The sequence below is a fragment of the Anolis sagrei genome, chromosome 6 (assembly GCF_037176765.1).
Source record: "Anolis sagrei isolate rAnoSag1 chromosome 6, rAnoSag1.mat, whole genome shotgun sequence".
Classification (NCBI taxonomy): domain Eukaryota; kingdom Metazoa; phylum Chordata; class Lepidosauria; order Squamata; family Dactyloidae; genus Anolis; species Anolis sagrei.
In genome coordinates this window covers 86,614,949-86,637,977 of record NC_090026.1, presented here as the reverse complement: position 1 = coordinate 86,637,977, position 23,029 = coordinate 86,614,949, and the positions used below count along the sequence as shown (strand labels likewise).

The window sequence follows — 23,029 nt, the reverse complement described above, 5'->3', positions numbered from 1 at the left end:
AGCAGCAAGCAAAGCTCAGTAGACTTATCAGCTGCGACTTAAGTGTTGATTCTTAGGGAGAATAAAACTGATCTGTTTTTAAATATTACAAATAAATGTAAATAAAGTTTGTATGTGAAAGACATTATTTACAGCGATGGCATCAAGTTGTTACTGCATAAAAATTAGATCTTAAAATAAAGAGACAATTGGGACTCAGAGACCCATATATTTCAGCAGGGACATGGGGGTTGGTCCTCATGGGAACCACCAAAACCATGGAAAGTACCATGTGGTTCATCTCAAAGACTGGTTCATTTATATTAAAACATATATTGTATTGCTAAGTATAGCTGCTGGATTGCAGTGTTTTCAGCAATCCAGTAGCTAACACAAACACATACTGTACCAAAGAAAATAGTGATTCAAGGCAGTTCCATACCTTGCAATTAATTATTTTCTTCACATGTTCTTCTTTAGTATAACTTATAAACTCCACTAGACAGTGGATTTTAATGCCAGATAAATGATTTTAATGCTTATGCATGTGTATATTTATGTCCCGGCATTGAATGTTGGCCGTTTGTATGTTTTGCTCTGCCCTGAGTCCCCTTTGGGGTGAGAAACACAGAATATAAATGTTTTAAATAAATAAATAACTTATGTGAAACATGTGAATAAAATATAATTAAGTAAAACTTATGAGGAAAATAATTAATTGTAAGGTACTGGCTTGCCTTGAATCACTATTTGCCCTGCTATGTGTTTGTATTCAAGGGGTGGTCCACTGTTTCATTTGAATGGAACCAGTCTAATTATTACAGAATAATAGGTTACAACTGAATAAAAGACATTCCTTCTAAAATCTGCACATACACTGAGCATAATTATTAACCATATGTAGAATAAAATCAAACTTTACGGAAGCATAAAACTATCAATATTTCCAGTTGTGAGCTACTTCACTGTCCATATCAACTGTATACCTTATTTTTACATATGTGTAAAAACATGAAGTGACACTTACAAAAGGATAAGCCATAGTTACAGATACTTTAAATAGAAAAATAGTAAAACCACACATTTTGCAATAGAATTAATTTTGTATCTGTATATTTGAACATGGTGGTGGCGCAGTGGGTTGAATTGGTAAGCTGCAGAACTTGCTGACCAGAACGTCTGCAGTTCAAATCTGTGGGATGTGGTGAGCTTGAAGACATACAAATGTGAGTAGTAAATAGGTACCACGTTGGCGGGATGGTAATGGTGCTTCATTCCATCATGCTGGCCACATGACCTAGGAGGCATCTACGGACAATGTCGCCTCTTTGACTTAGAAATGGAGATGAGCACTACCCCTCAGAGTCAGACACAACTAGGCTTAATGTCAAGGGGAAACCTTTACCTATATTTGAATATGACTCCTAAAACATTACAATAATGTGAATTGCATGAGAACTTGGATTATTCTGAATCAATGTATTGATCTGCCACTATTTTCAGCTGCATACATTTGAAACATGAGCTACTGGGACAATTGTTTTTTACTGGAAAATAACGGGAGGTTGATGAAGTATGCCAGGTGCAGGGTGGACAATACATAAATGTTTAATATAATTCACACCAGGAAGGGACTCAAGATGAATGTATTCCTAACTATGTGTCACTCGGCAGTTCCAAACAATGGCTCAAAACAGTGTGAAGTGAAATCCTTGATGGAATCTTGAGATGCAGACTAACAGGTATTCCAGGCATATATCTGTATTTCTCTCCTTGGTGCTCTCTTTCCAGAATATTGATTATGATGACAACAACAGACAGACAGAAATAAGGATAAATAGATGTTATGTTATTCATATATATAGACTGGAGACTGACATTATACCTCATTGTGTGTATATATTTGTGCAAATAGGTGCAAACAGAATGAAAGAAGATGGGAGAGAAGTAAACCCAAGTGAAATTATTTCTTAATTCTCAATCATGCCTGTTCACATTATTGTGACCAGTTGGTCCCATCACATTAAAATAATGAATCACCTTTAATGGCAAGCTGAGAACTGACAGGAACCTTGTGCATTTCTTGCCAGGTCATCAGTCTGAAGATGAGTTGAAGGAAATTGTATGTTTCTGAAGAAAGTGACACATCTTTCTTCAAAACGCAGTGGAAGGATGTGTCCTCCCATCTAACTGTGTGTCAATCTTGAATCACCCTTTCATTTGTCAAAATTAATTTCATTGAAAGACTCTATGCCCCAAATGGACCCAGATACTATATGTACATCCATTGCTGGCTTTCTTATTAATCTTTGCATGTACAGTATGTGTACACTCGTACACTCAGAAAGCCCTCACAGTGACCCTCTACAAAAAAAAACCCCATAAAATATAAGCTAGTGTGCATTATCTAAGAAAAGGCAACTTTTATAAGATTAAAATAACGATTCCTATTCTGAACTCTATTCCAAATCAGAAATGGCTTGAAACCTTGAAGGAGAATGTATTGTTGGAGGCTTTCACAACCCAAATCACTGGAGTGCTGTGTGGTTTCCAGGCTGTGTGGCCATGGTCTAGCAGCATTTCCTCTTGATGTTTCACCTACATCTGTGGCTGGCATCTTCAGAGGGTCTTATGGTGGTAAAGCAAGTGGAATCTATATATCTGTAGAATAACCAGGGTGTGAAGGGTGCAATTAGCAAGCCTGATTTGCAAGTGTTTGAGTGGGATCCATCAATTACCATGCAGCCCAGAAACCACACAACATTCCCTTGAAGGAGAATCCTTCCTACTCACACCTATCTGAGAATTGGTATCTCCTAGAGCAGTGGTCTTCAACTCCCAGAAATCCTAACAGCTGGTAAACTGACTGGGATTTATGGGAGTTGTAGGCCAAAACACCTCAGAACCCATGGGTTGAAAACCACTGTCCTAGAGTGCTTCTGTGAGGCAAGAAGCCTTTTAGAAGATAGTGCTGCTGGTAAACTCCCCCATGTAAGGCAGACCTCGGCTGAAAAACCAAATTTAATGTGCCCAATAGTTACTGGGTAACAGCAGGAGTGGGAGGAAACACTGGCAGAAGATCTCTCAAAGACAATCATAGGATGCTACAGCTAACTCTATGGTACAGAAGAAGGCATATTAAACTCCTTTTGAATGTTTCTTACCACAAAAACTCTATGATGAGACAATCCAAAATGAAACAGATGAGACTCCAAGGTTGGATGGCTACCCTAAGCTTGGAAGAGTAGGATTGTTGGTTATAGGGTGACTTGAAGGTCTTTCATTAATAGGGTCGCCATGAGTCAATTTTGACTTGCCAACCGTTAAAAACAAGAAGAGGAGGACTCTTTTGTGTTCCATCTGGAGCAACAATTCACTGAGAAACAGTCTTTCAGCTGTGACACTTTAGTCGCTTAAATGTTTCTATTCCAATTCCCAAAAGATTAACCAATTGACTTATTCCAAGATTTACATATGCATGTGATTTTAACCTTTTAAACCAGTTTCAACTGCCTAACTGTTTATTATGCTTGGATTATTTGGATTCACTTTGTTTAACATCTTAAATTGTTTAAATTGGTTTTGTTTGTACACTTAACTCAGATCATGTATAGCTAGATGTAAATATCTCAATAAATGAAATAAATAAGCTGCACTTGGGATTTAGGAGATCTGTTACAGTATCAAGAAGCAGAGGCAACCAACTGTATTACAAGCTACATTCCAGGAATCAGTAGTGTGAAGACAACTTGTCTTTAATAGCCTTCTCCTCTGGAGAAAATTGCCTATGCATTCAAACCACTTTGATACCATTGTCCATGCACAGAAGAATGAACTACTGACTGGAGCTCTGGTGCTTGCGCACGAAGGAATAGTTTGGTCTGCTCCCAATCTACAGCAGTATCAAGTGTAAGAGTGTGTTCCACTCCATTTCCAGATTAATCTCCAATTTGTCTTTATTGTATAAATATATATAAGATTGCCTTTTATATCCCCCTTATTGTGAAATACTCATTTTATGCATATTTTCTTGCAGAATGCCCATTATATGGATTTTATGGTATGCCGCACATTTTTATACACACTTTGGTTATATTTTAAGCAGAAAACTCCATCAGAGGATTTGGTGAAGTGTGAAATTAAAAGGGCAAAATCATGCTCCGATCAGAGCTTGGAAAGTTACTTTTTAAAAGCAATCTCTTCCTGTTCCCAGATCCAGGCATCAAACGACCTGCCTGTTGATCGACGAGACTTTTATCCTGGCCTGCTAAAGGATTCACCAGAACTACACCAGTATTTTATGGCAAATTAGCTTCCAAGGGGGCAGTATTCTGCAACAGGGACACCGCAGTTGAGAAAGCCCATTCCAACATCCTCCCATAAAGTATTATTCCCACTGATGGGAGATGGAATAGACCATCCTCAAAAGACTTAAGTCATTGGGCAGGTGTAGATAGAAGGAAGCACTCCCCCAAGTATGTCAGTCCCATGTCACGTAGGGCTTTGAATGTCATTACTTAGCCTTGAATTCAGTCTAGGGATTTATTAGTTACTTAAGCTATTTTGTGCTGCCCTTGGTAATTTACAGTCAAAAAACAATTATTTATACATATTAAATTGTACACCCTAAACAGGATTTGCTCCTCTTTAATAAAGCATGAATATGTGCCTTATCAACAACTACTTTGTAGCCTTCCTCCTAATTTGCACTCTTTCACCCATTCTGCCTAATAGTAATTAAGTCATTCCTTTGAGTGATTACTTTGACTAATTGCCACATGTTAAGAGCAGGTTAATGAGTGCTATCCATATTTAAACTGCAGATTTCAGGAGAGATGCTTATAACGCCATACAATAAAGGTTTTGCAGAATAAAATCTAGCCAGGCACCACATAAAACAAAAACTAAGTTTCAGCTGATTAAAACATTACTTAAATGCTTTATTAAAATGTATTTTTAAGCATTTCTAGTCACCAAGACATGACAAATCAGAAGAGCACTTCATTTAATTAACTTTGAGAACGTTTTGCATGCAAAATGAGTGCCCAAGGGACATTCATACATAAAAAGGATAGTGCTATTATTTTATAGAATGCTACAATGTACAGAGAGCCAGTTAATCTAACTTCCCATTGTGAGGAGCCTTCTAGCACACAGAGAAGCTGGAAACAGATAACCCAGAAAACGTTATGCATAAATCCCAACTATCATTTCAAAAACATTTGCTAGATAAAGTTACGACCATAATTATTTCTCAGGGGGAAGCCTATGACCACAGGGCCTTCTAACTACTTCTTTCCTGCCAAGTTTCTGAAAGCCTTAAGGGCCCAATCTGAAATAGTTCTACTGAGTGGATGGGTAATTTTCAAGTACTGTACAGACAGTCCCCGAGTTACAAACATCCAACTTACAAATGACACATAGTTAATAACAGGAGTTAGACAACAGGAAGTGAGATAAGTCTACCCCTTGGAAGGGAAGTTATTATGGGGAAAGTTGTCTCTGCTGAAGCTTTATCACCAATCCTGGTTTACAAAACAAGCCATTTTTCAAAAAATCTATTATCACAGGGACAAAAAGTGAGGTGAAATCTTTTGAAAAGCGGTGTAAACAGAAAAACAAATACCACAGGGGTGTTAACCCTTCCCTGTGCTACACAAAGCTGGAGTTACACTTTAAAATGTTCTGACTTACAAGCAAATTCAACTTAAGAACAAATCTCAAGAACTTATCTTGTTTGTAACTTGGGAACTGTCTGTATATTATTATGTCAGTGAAATGTTATTGAGCATAGCCATTTAAAGTTAAATATAATGGCCGATGCTTCCATTTCTCTTCTATACTATTGACAATTGTATGTATTTTGATTCCATATGGTCTCTGGTCAAATAGCTAAAACAAAGTCAGTTTTAGCGGGTCAAATGGCTAAAACAAAGTCTAGCATCCAAGAGATAGACTTTTTTACTAAAAGACTTCAGAGTGCCAGAGGGAAGAATCTCCTTTGCCTGAAAAAGATGTTTGGTACCTCTATAAAGGACTATGTAAGATTTTCTACTGAAATTTTGCCAAGCTACCACCAGTCCATACATAGAGACAATAGAAGTAAATTTGCCAATGATCAACTTTTGCTATGCACATCTTAATAGTGACTTCTTTGACCAGAGCAAAAAACAAATCTTAAAGACTTCTTCCCCTATTTTATGTGAGAAGTCACCACCATTTTATCATTGTTGTATAGTCCAAGAACCTGAAAATTTTCAGAATTCATCTTTTAAAAAGTGAGTAAAATGGTTACCACATTAGGATTTTGTCCCATGATGTCATCCAAGACACTGAGCATTACAAATGGTGTTGTAAATTGAATTAGTGAATTCAGTACCTCTAAATACAAAAAATTAAGCTGCAGGCAAGAGAAAAGATTAGCCCATGACACCTGCTGTGTTTTCCTACTTCATTATTGGCCTAGTGAGCCTTTCTATGCCCCTTCTTGTTTACCCAGATTGTCACCTGAAAGGAATTAAGTCTTTTCGATAGCAATCAAGGATTCAGTCTGCATGCCACCAACCAACAACAGAGAAAAGAAAAATCGTAGTGATATCAGCTACACTGACTACTATATAGCAACAGGATAGCACAAGCTATCAGTAGTCTGAACGGTCTGAACAAGTTATCAGAAGTCTGACTAGAACAGCTATCAGCAGCCTGAACATCTAGCTCACTTATTTTCCCTCTGCCTACCATAACTTCTCAGCATCTAAATCATACATAATTTCAGAGCTTGGAAGTAGCTACACATGTGTAATTAATATGATAAAAATAATTTCCCAGTACCTGACTGTAATGTAGATAATGGCCGTCCTTTTAGAGTAGAAATATAGCTTCCCGTTGCATTTATTGATTTCTGGTATGGCCTAACAAGTGAAGAAACCCTATACATCAGTGGTTCTCAACCTGTGGGTCCCCAGGTGTTTTCGCCTACAACTCCCAGAAATCCCAGCCAGTTTACCAGCTGTTAGGATTTCTGGGAGTTGAAGGCCAAAAACATCTGGGGACCCCAGGTTGAGAACCACTGCTATACATAGTCAAAGTGATGCCCCATGCATCACTGTTTTCTAGAAGAGCAGTATTTTAGCTATGTCTAAAGAACATGAATTTTTAAAAATATATTTTTAAAGTGCAACTATAATAACAGCTAATTACTTGGGAGGAACGCCTTACTTTTAACTGTCACTAACTGCTTTTAAAGTTAATTTATTAAAAATACCTTCCAAGTTCTGACATGTATACTAAGTGTCCATATGGTTTAGCTTAACTTTAACAAGTATAGTACGGCCAGACAACTTTATTCTCCATTATATTTCTTCACACTGTAGTTGACATTCTCTCTATCTTCACACTGTTCCTTATTTTTAATATCATATACTTTTTTAAAGAATGAGACAGCTTGGTTTTCATCTGTCCATATCAAATATAACTAGCAAACTGAAGGAGAAGCTCATCTGTTGTCTGATAAGAGAGAACACATTTGAGTTATTGTTCACTTTCTCCTTCGTTGTTGAACACTTAGACTCATATTAAACTTCCAATAAACAAAATATTTGAAATATTTTCAAGTATTACTACCAATTGATTTGTATTATTATTGTATTTTGAAAACACCTCCCACACCAAACATATAAAGATGTACCCAAGAAGACACCTATAAATGGAACCACTTATTTTCTCCATTGCTTACAAAGTGAATTAAAATATCTAACTAATTATGGAAGAGGAGGACTCACCACTAGCACTGAACTGGGCTGTTCTCAGCTCTGTGGTCTCAGAAGGAAAGGAGAACCAGCTGCTGGCCTCAATTGAAGCCAGCAGAGGTGTGGAAAGGAGGCCAATTAAAAGAACACCAGCAAACCCTGGAAGGAAACTTGAAGGCAGAAGTTATATGAAAGAAGAAGAGATGCAAATATCCCATTTAGATTTGAGTGATACATCATAAAGAATCTTAGGCCCCTTCCACACATCTGTATAAAATCCACATTCAGCTCCATTATATGGCAGTGTGGACTCATATAATCTAGTTAAAAACAGATATTGTGGATTATCTGCCTTGATATTTTGGGTTATATGGCTGTGCGGAAGGGCCCTAAGGCTGGATCTACACTGCTATGTAATCCAGATTATCAAACCAAATGATCCAGATTATCATCTCTGAACTGGATTACATGAGTTTACACTAAAGTTCAAAGCAGATAATCTGGATTTTATATGACTGTGTAGATCCAACCTTAAGGGAGGATGTAAGTACTGCATGGTAGGTTTGTGCATTTTGGCTGGTCCTCAATCCATTTCTTCTAGCTGCATACCGATAGACTCCTGTATCCATTTCTACGCGCGTCCCAAAAATGGGTGGGTAGCTGAATAGCCATTTTTGGTCTATAGCTGATAAATTGGCTAGATCAGGCCCACTGGTGGCAATGGGGAACTTATGAGGCAGGGTTAAGGGTTAAGGAAGTACCCTTCCTGGGAGCCTTTCCTTTTTTTTTTCTTCATGGGAGAGTCTGGGTGTCAGTAACGAGGTTAAGAAAGCACCTTATCTAGCCCATTATGTTGGGGACTTGCCCCAGGATCCCCTTCCATATCCTTCATTAAGACCTGGATTAATAGCATCAGAGTTAAGATACCACTCTTTCTGCTATCTTTTCCCTTCTGTCTGTAGAGGAGACCAGGTGTAATGCTTCTTAAAGCTGTTTCTCCTCTAGAGGAGAGACGCTGCCAGAGCAGCTTTCCAAGGCATTTTAAGGAGGCCTAGGAAAGGAAGAACAATGAGCTGGAGCTATCCTCCCTGTGATTCCTTTAAAAAACTCTTTTTTCTTGGCATGCTTCAATATCCTTTCAGTTTTCAAATTCAGGTTTAAAGCTTCCTTAGAGCTGTTTCTACTTTTTACTCTAGAGGAGAGGTAAGTGATAGTAGTTTTCTGAGAATGAGGGTTTTCTTTTTGTTTGCTGGGATTAATAATAATAACTATTATCTTTTAGAAGTATTTGAAGGAGAGGAAGAGAAGGAGAAAAAAGCTATAAAGGGTAACTCTCCCAAGCCCCCAAACATGTGCGTACCCCACCCATCCCACATGTCTCCAAATTCCCCATCAGCCCTACTAAATAAAAAGAATCAAGAAATCAAGGAAAATCAAAAAGATTAAATTATGATGCCAAATAGGGGAGGAGAAGCTGAGATCAGCTGCCACGTGGGCCCATTACCATTACGGACACCCTAACAAACCCGAAAACTAGATTGGCCGAATGAAACAGCTAAAAATGGTTCCATGCTCAAGCCTACTGGGTGGATGGAGACTTTCCTTGGCTGCTTGGCTGGGAAGTCCTTTCAGAGAGCTGAGAGTCCAGAGTAAGATTTGGAGATGACCAACACAAGTCCTCAATTTCTCATTGACAGCCATACCAACTGAATGGCTATGACAAGACAGGTAAATAGCAAGAGTGACGCACCTCTTGAACAGATATATGATAGGGATTTAATTGCTGATTGTTGGCTCCTGAATTTAAGCAATCATCTTCATCATGTATTGTCAAAGGCTTTCACGGCTGGAATCATTGGAGTCTTGTGTGGTTTCCAGGCTGTATGGCAGTGTTCTAGCATTTGAAATAAAATGCCAGAACACAGCCATACAGCCTGGAAACCACACAACAGTCCATCACCACCACCACCATCATCTTTATTTGCTACCTGCCTCTGCTTACAGTTTGAGATGGGCTACAATATAGTTAAAATAACCAGATAAAACACAATACCATAAAATACATACATTAAAATACATAGTACAAAGATTAAAATATAGTCATTTATTCCTCCTTGAAACACTCTAGTGTGTTTGAAAGGTCATACAAGTAGGAGTATTTGATCTATGTCTTCCTAGAAAGGGTATTGACTCCCCTATATTAAGTTGTAGAAATTTGCAAGGTCCTTTCACTGATAAAGAGTATTAAGGAAAGAAAAGCAAGTTCATTCTACTTAACAGCTCTGAAAAATTATAGCTATGGCAAAAAGATTCTCACTTCACAGAGGTATTTTCCCCTCCTTTCCAAGCACTGTAAAAAATAATTGGCAATGATTTTGAATTACCACATACACCTATAAAAAGAAAGTGCTGAGTTACAGTAAATCGAAGTCATCATGTTGCTTTTTGTCATAGTCATTCCTTCCTAGAATCAAATAAACTGATGAGAGAGATATCATTGCCATTCTACTTTGAAGGACATTGTACCTTGACGGGGGGGGGGGGGGGGTATCTTATTACGTTATGCTCCCAGTTAATACAAAAACATACAGAAAGCCAGAATTTTGCTGCTTTCCCTTGACTTCCAAGTGGTTCATCCAGTAATGCACCATTGTGACAACACATCATAGACTTAACACCATTGTTACATATTCCATTGTTAGAAAGGCAATACAGTATGTCCCTCGTATCCCATATGTGTATTTTCACTTATCTGCAGTTCACAAAAATCCTCAGGTTTTCTATGATGAGGAAAAATGACTCCATTTATTCTCCTATGCATTAGGCAGGAGTTGGGAAGAAGGAATAGTGAACATGAACAGAGTATTTGCTATTACCTTTGATTTCATGTATTGGCAGGAAGTACTGGAATATATCCCCCACAGATTTGGAGATTGTACTCTCCTTCGATCACTTCCTCTCAATTTATCTGGGTCCATCTATGGGTTAGAGTCAGGGCAGCTCTGCCTGGTTTGGGCCTGGTACTTACACACCTGAGGCCCAGCCCCCAGCCTTCTGTTTGTACACCAAGATGGTAGCCCCCTCACCAGGTACCAGTTCATGGCTGTCTTTCATAGATCCCTTATGGGCCTTGGCCTCCCACATGCTAAATTTGGGAGGCACTCATTTAGGATCGGAAAGGCTACCACAGCTGCTGCTGCGGGGGGGGGGGGGAGGTACCAGTGGACATCATTTAAAAATGGGGCACTGGAAATGGTCTATCTATGCCTTGTACATTCAACCGGGCCTCCTCATGGAAGAAATGGAAACTTCTGGGCATTCTCCTTCTTACTCCCACAGGGCTGCTGCTTCGAAAAAGAAGGGAAAAAGTAAATGCACAGCACACGGGACTGCTATCGGCACCAGGGACATGTCAAATGGAGCACTGGTTAACGCACGTGGCAACAAAGTTCTTCGGTGAAGCAGGAAAGCCAACAAGGCTTAGCCACATTGGCATATTGGATGGCATACTTTGGGGACTGTTTGGACTGTTAGACTGCACACTTTGGGGATTTTTTGGACTGTTGGGGGTTTGTTGGTTGCATTGGAGTCAGGGTTGGTGGTGATGGGGTCACCCCTCTTTTTGTGGTGTTTGGCATGGGTCCTGGATCTGGCTTGCTTAATTCCTCCCTCCATTGGAGAGGAGGGAGTGTCTGGTGGATTAGCAGGGGTGTGGTGGTAACAGTATTCTGGTATTGTGTTGGCAAACAGCTGCACCCCCTGGCAAGTGGGTATCAGTCAGCAGTGGGCTGTCTGATTCCTAATACAGGATCCACGCATGGTGGCCAACCCCATTTCTCATTTGTAATCATTTGTGGCCTTTTGTTATCTCAGCACTAAGTGTTTGTTGTCCTTGGATCCTGTGGTGGGACGTTGGTATCGGCCATGCCCATGCAACATGCTATACTGTCCTTTCTCATCAGTAAAGGTAAAAATGTCAATCAGATAAATTTAGTTGCTGGATAGTTAGCAATTAAGTTTTTTTCTTCTGACGATCAAATGATGTTATCAAGTTTTGTTCATTTTATAGAACAAAACTCAGTGGTTCTCAACCTGGGGTCCCCAGATGTTTTTGGCCTTCAACTCCCAGAAATCCTAACAGCTGATAAATTGGCTGGGATTTCTGGGAGTTGTAGGCCAAAAACATCTGGGGACCCCAGGTTGAGAACTACTGCTCTAACTGCTATTGTTAAGGTTTTTTTTTTTTTACTTTCATGCTATATATGTCTCTGATTTTGCAGGTAAATAGAATGGGATGTTTGCTGCCAAATGTACTTGAGAAAATGTCTCTTCTTCCCACTTTACTGCCGCTCCAGCATCAAACACATATTTGTCTATATGAAGTAAGAAGAGGTAAGAAATAAAATTCTGGTGGTGGTGTTGCATGTGCATTTTAATAGACCTATTCTGAGATAGAATCAATAAAATCTTCATTCCGTTTACTAGATAAACTCTTACTGAACCCATGAACTTAAAATTTCTCTGGGGCTTTCATGGCAGTGTGCTTTTCAGCTTAAATGACTGAGCTGTTACCATTTCTTTCTGCATATGACTTGCGGGCACACATATACTATACAATTAAACACATAGCACCTAGAAGTGTTCTGCTAACCAATTTGCTAATTACCACGGTGTTTTATATAATGCTTCATAAAGCTCTACTTAATGCAACTGGATGACATGATCATTAAAAGTTACCTCAACTGCTTCTACGTGAGAAACCTTACAGTATACGCTTTTCTTGTTGCGATTTTTGCTGGCACTATGATGTTCTATTTGATGTTGGGAAATTTTAGGCACAACGATGAAGTCCATGATAGAAACCTCCTTCCAAAGCTCTGCTATCAAACACCTGCCATCAAATTTCTCCTAGTTATAACACAGATCTTATGCTCTAATTCATATAACATGGAATGTTTATGAAAGAACAAAAATCTCTTTCTACTGAAACGCTAATTTACAGTACTGTAATCAAGGTGAAAGAAGAAAGTGCAAAAGCTGGGTTGCAGCTAAACATAAAAAAACAAGATTATGGCAACAAGAATGATTGATAACTGGCAAATAGAGGGATAAAACGTGGAGGCAGTGACAGACTTTGTATTTCTAGGTGCAAAGATTACTGCAGCCTGCAGCCAGGAAATCAGAAGACATTTACTTCTTGGGAGGAGAGCAATGACCAATCTCGGTAAAATAATGAAGAGTAGGGATATCACACTGGCAACGAGGGTCCACATAGTTAAAGCAATGGTATTCTCCATAGTCACCCACGGATGTGAGAGCTGGACCATAGGGAAGGCTGAGCGAAGGAAGATAGATGCTTTTGAATTGTGGTGTTGGAGGAAAGTTCTGAGAGTGCTTGGACCGCGAGAAGATCCAACCAGTCCATACTGCAGGAAATAAAGTCTAACTGCTCATTAGAGGGAAAGATAGTAGAAGCAAAGATGAAGTATTTTGGCCACATTGTGAGAAGACAGGAAAGCTTAGATAAGACAATTATGCTGGGGAAAATGGAAGGAAAAAGGAAGAGGTGCCGACCAAGGGCAAGATGGATGGATAGCATCCTTGAAGTGACTGGCTTGACCTTGAAGGAGCTGGGGGTGGTGACGGCTGACAGGGAACTCTGACATGGGCTGGTCCATGAGATCATGAAGAGTCGGTAACGACTGAACGAATGAACAACAACAATTCTGTAATTGCCTTTGACCTGCAATTGTGCTGGGGGAGTGCTACCAAAAGCAGTGATCAGTACTGGCACATGATCTATTGGCTTATAATCTTTAGGAAATTTCAATAAAATAAAGTTGCAGGCAATGATGCCCGTCCCTGAAGCATGGGGGGACAAGTTCTTCAGTTCATATTGTTTAAGAAACACTGTACTAAGGAGCATATATTAGGCATTAAACATTGTGGTAAGATATTCTTTTGTCTAATTTTTTTGCTTCACGGGCCTGCTAGCTTTTATCAATAATTTGTTGTATCTAATTCCTACAGAACACACAGCTACCGCATGAAAATAGTACCACACAGCTACTAATACACTTGGCCTTCAACTCCCAGAAATCCCAGCAGCAGGTAAACTGGCTGGGATTTCTGGGAGTTGTAGGCCAAAACACCTGGGGATCCACAGGTTGAGAACCACTGTTATAGAACTAAAGCAGTTTGACACCACATTGGCTCAAAGCTATGAAACACTTGGATTTGTAGTTTGGTGCTGCACCAGCACTTTTTAGCAGGAAAGACCTTGTAAAACTGCGACTCATATGATTCCACAACATTGACCCATGGTAGCTAAAGTGGTGTCCAACTGCATTATTTTTACAATGTAGATGCATACAATATTATCACAGATTAAAGGACATGATTGATGAAGTATAGTCATTAAAAAAAGCGACCAGATAATGTATTGCTGTTTCACACTAACTAATAGCTGGTTATAGCAAAATCTTAACTAGCAGCAGCTAAAGAAAATAACCAGAGAAGGAAAGGTTATTAAGTAAGCATTAACAGAGTGTTTCATTGGGCAAAAATGTGACAAAAGAGTCTGCAAGAAATTCTGATAGTACTACAACACAGTGACACAACACACATTTATTACTGTAGATCACTAGGACAAATGGAACAACAGGATCATAATTACTACTCCTATTCTGCTCTCACTCCTAGCAGCCAGAGAATCTGACACTATATAAAAAGTGAACTGTTGAAATCATGAATTACAAATATATAAAATCACCAAATGCAAATGCCTTCTTAAAGACAGTTAAAAAAACCTATGAAAACAACCTAAATGACAACTACATTTTTTTAATTTCCTGAATATAATACACATATCGTAAAAATAAAAATTTACTCAGTGCTTGAAAGTGTATGGAGAACAAGCAGCTCTATGACAGATGAGTTTTACTAATTGTCACATTCTTCATTAAGATTGCTTAACATCAAGAACAATCATGGATACAGAGAATTCACTCCTGAAAAAGTTATCATGGGCAGCAGGTGTCTCCACTGACACTTTATCATTAATCCTAGTTTCTACAACAAGCCAAATTTTTCATAATCCAATAATTACAGGAACAGAAAGTGAGGCAAAATCTTCTGAACAGGGGCACAGACAGCAAAACAAACACCACAGGGGTGTTATATAACACTAAAAGATACATATATTTGGCAGGAGTTATAAAAAAAAATACCTGTTCCGACTTACATACAAATTCAACTTAAGAACAAACTTACAGAACCTATGTTGTTTGTAACTTGGGTGACACACAGTACTTTTGGAAAATGGAAATACTAATTGCCGAATGTGGCATTTCAGATGTTTATCTTAGTATTCCATAACTAAGTATTTTGATAAACAATCTTTGGATCTTAGAATGTATTTTTAGATTTATTCTCACATGGAGGTGTGTTTAGGAAGGGAGGGAAGCAAATACAAAAACATTGTCAATCTCAAGAGGTTATGCAATTGCATGCAAAATGGTTTCGAAAGACTGAAAACATTAAAAGCTGTGTGATTGTCAAACCGTTCTTCAGAAGAGAAATAAAGTATGTGTCCTGCCTATATTTAGCAATATCATATAAGCAGGACAATATGAATAATGGCTATCACTTTTTTTCTGCCAAGAAGCTGTTACAGAAAGCCCTGATTAAAAATGGCCTGTGCTATGCTACTCCACCACAAGTCCTGAAATTGACTCCCTCATGTTGATGAAAACCACAAGTTGAAAAAGATGAGGATGGGCAGAGGGCTGCCCCTTATCTCTGGTTTGTGTAATGGGAGGGGAGCTTCTTGCCCCTGCCTTTTGTCACTGCATTCATTCTGAGTCCATATTTCAAATTCCACCTTCATATAAATCAATCCACATTTCCAGGGGTGCTTCCCCACCCACCAACAATTGATGTGTATATGCAGTAATCTCTAGAATCTGAGTATTTATGAGCATACTTAGATTCCAGAGATTACTGTATACACTCATGTATCCATCAACTGTGTAGGTGTGTGGTGGGGGGCATCTATACTATATGACTGTATACCATATACAAAACAGAGATATCTCTCTATATACAGTAGAGTCTCGCTTATCCGACAAAAACGGGCCAGCAGAACATCAGATAAATGAAAATGTCGGATAATACAGAGTCACCTACTGTTACCTGTCTGATGCGGCACTAGACACCTAGAATACTACAACAGAGACTCAAAGGGTTAAGGCAAGGCTATGCCTCGGGACTAGAGGGGCCCAGCAGGAAGTGCCTGGATGTGAAAGAAGAACATGGAAATCACAGAGGGAAGAAGGGAAGACACTTCTGCTTTCCATCTTTGATCTTTCCCCCCTTTCTTCCCCGCCTCCTCCTCGTCTTGCCTTTTTCACTTATTGGGAATGGTGAGAGAGTTGGGGAGCGCTCCTTTTAATTGAAGGGGAAATGCTGGAGGAAAAGGGGGGTGTCGGATAAGGCGGAATGTCAGATAAGCAAAGGTCGGATAAGCGGGACTCGACTGGATCTAGATATATGATAGTTGCTAGAATTTGCAAAGGGGAAGTAAACAGAATATGATAGTATGAATCTGCATACAGAAACCTGGTTAATACAGATCTCTCCTCCAGGCTCAAAGTTCAGGGTACAAATCATGTAGCTTGTCCTAGCCTGATCCTATGAAGAGACCAGAAGCTCTCAAGGGATTTCCCCAGATGGCGCTGGCTGGCACTCTTTCCTGAGGAAGTCATCTTGGGACAAGAACTCAAACATATCCCCGCATGCTGGTTAGCAATGATAGGGACATGGGTGTATTCTTTCACCTTGCAGTGCCACCAAAAGCCTTCAAAGAGAGCTAATTGACACTAAGTGCCTGCACGTCACCAGTTGTGACAGAAAGCAAAGGTTAGCCAATTAACCGACAGGATGAAACATTATACAGCATGAAAAAAATGTCGCTGTCCAATTGTGGCACAATAAAAATTCCAACTCAGCCTTCAAAGAGAGACTGGAAATTCCTATGCTATATAGAGGCAGGCAGGCTGGAAACAGAAATGGCCAAGAGGCCTGAGTCAGAGCAGCACAGCCTTAAATAACCTAATTTAACCCTGCATGCCACAAGCGCTACAGTGCATTCTGGTGTATCATTTGGCCAGTGGCTTTGAATGGGTAAAACCATTCTTCTCAGAAAGCAGGGGGAAATGCACTTTTCTGCATTATATTACAAATTTCTTTCTAAAATGGAGACCATCCAGGATGTGAAATTAATTTCTAGATCTGAAGAGTTTTAGACAGTGTAATTATGAATGCCAGGATAGTTTTCCATTGCTTTATTTGCTTGCATTGCTTGCTGAAATATCATTGGATTTGAAATTAATTATTTGGAGTAGGGCTAATAAAGAAATACATTTTATCATGGATAGTAAGTACTCCAAACATGATTCTTCATATCCTTCAGGTTTAATTTCAGAAAACGAACATTACTTCAGGAACAGTATTTTTCACTTAAAGCTCTTATTTGCAGTAGGTGGATTTAATTTTCCAGACTTCAGTTTATGTCATCAGGACTGTCGTTTGACTTCTGCAAATAAGGAGCAGATCTGGGCAAATTCAAATTACTTCTCCTTGGACAACTTGGAAGCTCTTTTAGACTGGACTGCCTCAGGCTGTCTTCATTTCAAGAAAAAGAGGATGCAAAACCAAGATGGCTTTGCATGCAATAGCTTGTCAGTTACAATTTGGCTGATATAATTGAGTGACACTAACTCTATTCCACCATTCTAATTTGAAAGTTGCAAGACAATTCTTTCAATGAAAGAAATTGCTTGATTATAGGATTTTTGATCAATTGATTGGTCCAGAACAAGATTTTTTTTTTACTTTTTGCCAATTTCAATACACCTGTGTGTATACTGCACCAATATTTACAGCTGCAGTATCTTATCTTTTCTATATATAGAACAACAGGGCTGTGTGTCTCAGCATCTCTTTCTATCATCATCATCATCATCATCATCATTATTATTATTATTATTATTATTATTATTATTTGCCCCGTCTTTCTCAACCCTAGAGGAGACTCATGGCAACTTAACAACATAGGTAACTATTTGATGCCAATTAAACAATGCAAAATTAAAATAAACATTTAAAATGGGACAACAAATACATCAAAACATTTCAAAGCATTTAAACCTATATCAACATTGTTCATAATCGTAATCCGGGCCATTCCAGGAGTCCATACACATAATTCTATATCTGTCTATAGCACTGTTTCTCCAAAGACTTGATTAAAGAGCCAGGTTTTCATTTTTTTATGGAAGGTCAGGAGGGAGGCAACCAATCTAATATTCCTAGAGAGGGAATTCCACAGCTGAGGGGCCACCACTGAGAAGGCCCTGTCTCTCATCCCCACCAGTTGTGTCTGCAAAGAAGGTGGGTCCAAGAGCAGGGCCTCCCCAAATGATCTTAAACTACGAGATAGTTCATAGGGGGAGATCCATTCAGACAGGTAAGCTGGGCAAGAACTGTTTAGGGCTTTATAGGCTAAAGCCAGCACTTTGAATTGTGCTCAGTAGCAGACTGGCAGCCAAGGTTATGATATGTTAGAAATATTAATCATATCCTCACTGAAATGGAAGCCAACAAGTGTAATTTATTAACATCTGTTAGAAAGCGCTAAATTTGATGTTAACAAAGTTAAGGCTGACTGGAACAAAAAGTTAGACTGCCTTGTGCAAATTACCCAACACTTCACCAGTATTGTAAAGATCACTCTGAAAAGCAATTTTGGAGGAAAATATTTATATGAAAAACAAACACTTTCTATTCTGGGGTTTTTTTCTGTTTGGGGAGGGGGGCTATCTCAATTTATCAGACAAATAGTTATACATTATTTTTTTAAAATACTTTCCAGTAAAGATTTACATAGTCACAAAGATTTGTTGCACAATGGCACTGATGAAGGAGTTGGAAAAGGTTTCAGAAAAAAAAACTATTATGCTATTATGTTCCTTATATATGAACCTACGTGAGAAAGTACCTTTGTGACAATATCCATGGGGGGAAAAAGGAATAACAGCTATTTTTAAAGGAATAACAGCTATTTTTATAGCTAAGTAAAACCTTTATGGACCAATGAAAATTTACACCTTTGCACTTTCTTCATATGCCCATCATTCCTCCCATGAATTCATGACAGCCAAGGATAAAACCTTGACAAAAGAGTAGCTGGTAAGATTTTTTGTGATTTTTCTTCTTCTCATAAATAAATGGAATAGCAATATAATTATCTATTGCTATGCATAGCCTTTTCTGTGGAGAAGGTTTTCAATATGCTAGCTAATCATACCACCAGCAGAACCATGGCCACTAGATGTGTGGGCAGCTGGAAGCACATCTAGACAACATGGTTCATTATCCTTTGTGTGCTCCTTATGAACAATGGCCTCCCCATTACAAAACGAACTATACTGTTGTCGTTCCATATTGAGTTTTTGACTTTTGCAGATTTGATTGTTCAATAATTCAATTTAAGAGGTTCTCTTTAGGAATTTCTAGGTCCTCCAGTGTAACTTTATGCTCAACTTCCTCCAGTCATGTTGAAAGACCTCAAGATTTCTAGAAACAACGCCTCTACAACTATCTGGGTCCTCCAATGTGATTCTGTAATCAGTTTCCAGCATACATTGACTATACAGAGCCATGCCAGCCCAAATATTCCTGGAGATGTGTTCTCTCAAGTTAAACACCTCCAGCAATTTCTTTATTCACATTTTTTCACTTTCACGTGTGTCTTGTGCCCCTAACATCAGCAAATGTGGAGGGTTGACTGTAGTACTTTTAGGTTCACAACTGGTATTATTTTATGCTGTTTTGTTGACACCATATAGTTATGTTCCTGTCTGTATTTTTAAATTCATTATACACTTAGTTATAAACTCAACACTGGGTTTTAGTTAGCTCTATAATGTTTTTAAAAAGCAAACCACAACACAAAAGAGTTGTTGTTGGGGAGAGGGTCTGGATGACCTATCCTATTTTGTTCTTTTACAGTGAATTTTTGAAGTAATCAGTTTGCAGGCAATCACTGAGATTAAATAGCCTACATCAATTATTTGTCAGTACGAATAATTTATATACTTACTTAGAGCAATTAATAAGAACCCATGAACAAACATTGCTAAATATTAATTCATATTTAACTACTTGAAAAAGATGGAGTGGACGTGTTCCTTCATTAGTCGTGATCATTTCAATTACTAACCTGACATATATAAATGAGAAATAAATCACTTTTCTGTTGAATGGGTTTGTCTGCTTTCTAATTTTCTACAGATTTGCCCATGACAGTTGAATTCTAGCTATTCTGTGTCAAATGTAAGTGCAATGCTTAGCAAAACAATTTATTTAATTTATATCTTGCTTCTCCCAGCAGAGAAACCAAACATTCTAGATTAAGTTCTACTGGCTTTCTCAACCTAACCTAAATGTATGTCCAACCTTACCAGCCAACTTTCTTGCCATTGTTTCATTTCCAACTTATGGCAACCCTAAGGCAAATCTATCACAGGAGTTTGGGAGTAAGATTTGTTTGGAAAGGATCTGCCTTTGCCTTCCTCTGCAGCTGAGAGACTTGCCTAAGTGGGCTTTCATATCCAAGCAGAGAGTCAGATCCCAGATCTCCAGAGTCAAGTCACTATACTACACCGCTTCTACTGTATGGAAATCAATTTTGTGTAAAATGGGCTTGCCTGCTTACTAATTTTTTATTGATAACAAAGCTGGTGTGATTTGTACAGCATAAAAGTAGTTCTGAATGCATAGAATGAATAAAGAATAACTTTTATGGCCCAGCAAGCTTATGGTTCTGGTCTGCTTGAAACCTAATATTAGGTTTCCAGTTTAATACTGGCTACCAGTATTAAAAAATTCTAAAATTAAAACAGCAGAGAGAAAAACAGGCAGGGACATCTAATCACCTTTCAAGAAGAGTTTGCTCCAGGCACAGTCAGCCCATTGTATGCTAATCAAGGTGGTCAGTTGAAAAGATTCACACCTAGTCCAACTTACAAAAGCCTTTTGTCTCACCCTGGTCATTCCACAGATATATAAACCCCCTTTTTTCCCAGCTCCAGCAGACCTCACCCTCTGAGGAAGCTTGCCATAGATGCAGGCGAAACGTCAGGAGAAATGCCTCTAGAACATGGCCATATAGCCCGAAAAAACCCACAAGAACTGGACCTAATATTAATTTGTCATCTGATGCTCCATCCACACAGTACTTTTACCCCAGAAGCTCCTGGTTCAAAATGGAGGGTGGCTAGACAACATCAGCTGAAAATGTGGGAGGAATCGCTACAAAGCCAAAAAACCACAAGATAAAAAAGTGCGGTAATATCCCAGTTCTGGCCAGAAGATTCAGATCTTCAAATCTCTGTATGTCCCTACACTCAGAACATACAGGATTTTTTATGTTGGTTTGTTCCTGGGTTATAAATGTCAGCTCCTCATTGCTTCTATTGTAAAAACATGGGGAAAGTAGATTACATGGCAAAAACTTTGTTGTGGCAAGAGAGACATCGGCATCTACCCATTTATCAAAGTTTGTGACACACAAAGTCTGTGGAGTGCGACAAGTACTTTCAAAATAAGTCTACACCATTAAACAGGAACTCACACTTTCAAACCAGGAACAAGAGTCTGTCATTATTATCACTATTCAGAGGCTGCATGGCTACCTGTCAAGACAGCTTTGGTGGTATATTTGTGCCTGGAAAAACAAGGTGATGTTCCTGGGTTATAAATGTCAGTTCCACATTGTGTCTATTGAAAAACAAGGGGAAAGTTGATTACACAGCAAAAACTTTGTTCGTGTATCACAAACTTTGATAAATGGGTGGATGGTGATGCCCCTCCTGCCATGACAATTTTTTCCCCTTTAATCAACTTTCACCAGGTTTTTTATGATAAAACCAACAATGAGCTGACATTTATAACCTGGGAACAAAACACGTATGAACAACGTGCATATTTGTATCACTGCATTTACATTTTTTTAAGCCGCCAGAATTTCCGGCAGATGTCTTGCAATGGCCATTTTGCAGGCTTCTAAATCTCAGAAAAAGCAACAAGTCTGGATGTCACAGGCACAAATCCCAGGACCAATGTGTTTGTGTTCAGACCTGCCCTCAGGTCCCGGGGTATTTTTGTCCTACCTGTAAAACCTGAGATTTGGTGATTTCTGGAAGCACCCTGAGGAGCACACTTGCAAATCTGCAGACTCTGGATGCATCCACACTGCATGATTATAGCTGTTTGATACAGTTTTATGTATGATTACTTCACTCCTTGGAATCCAACTGAATTTGTAGTTTGGTGAGGTCATTAGAATTTTCTACTGCTTCCCCCTAAACTACAATACCTGAACCTTCTGGCACGGAATTCTAAGCACCTGATAAAACCCAAGAATCTAGTGGATAGCACCATGGCAGTTAAAGTGGTGTCTAAGTGCAATTATTTTGTAGTGTACATGCCCCCTTCCTCTGCATTATATATCAAGACTAACATTTATATAAAATTACTTAAAGATCACATATTTCTGTATATTTTGTTGTAAACCGCGTTGAGACGCCAGTTAGGCTGAGAAACGGCGGTATGCAAGGACAGTAAATAAATAATAAAATAATAATATTTCTCATAGGCTTTTTTCTCTTCAATGTTTTAAATAATATTTTACCTAATTATTAGTTTGGGATTTTTTTTCTTAGAGCCAAGACAGATACTTTTGTTTCTTCTGATATCTATTACCCATCCATGTCACTGTTTATTTGTTTTGATAAAAGAGGAATAAAGTAGATAGTACAGACCAAGTATATTAACCCTGCAATATAGTACTTACTGCATTGAAGTTGGGGAAGAGATTGACAGCTGCCGCGGTGTCCAGAGGGAACGGAAGAAAGGGTTTGAGATCCAGCGAAGGCTGCAAGGGTGGAGCCGGAGGACGTACCAGGGCTGGAAGGGCAGGGCTCTGGCATGTACCACCTAGATGAGAAGAAAGAAAGTATGAGGTGAAATCTCTTTCCATTTTAGATATTTACTAGGGCTGGGCAATTCGTTTCTTTAATTCGTAATTCGTTAAAAAAATCGTTAATTTTTTAATTACAAAACGATAACAAATCAGTCTGGAGCAATTTTTTAAAAAAACGAATTTTTAAAGCTATTTTGTAATTGTTTTGTAATTGTTTCGTTATTACTTCAGCTCCTGGCTGCAAAGGGGCCCGAGC

At 38.7% G+C, this 23,029-nt stretch overlaps 1 protein-coding gene across 6 annotated transcripts in view; it reads right to left on the bottom strand.

Annotated features, from left to right (window-relative positions):
- The window catches only part of ZNF385D (zinc finger protein 385D), a 460,114-nt gene that overhangs the window by 137,133 nt on the left and 299,952 nt on the right, over positions 1-23,029 (bottom strand). For all 6 annotated transcript variants that reach the window (XM_060781941.2, XM_060781939.2, XM_060781936.2 and 3 more), the window contains one exon: positions 22,645-22,787. In XM_060781941.2, coding sequence (XP_060637924.1) covers positions 22,645-22,787 — 143 coding nt within the window. The remainder of the gene's footprint in view (positions 1-22,644; positions 22,788-23,029) is intronic.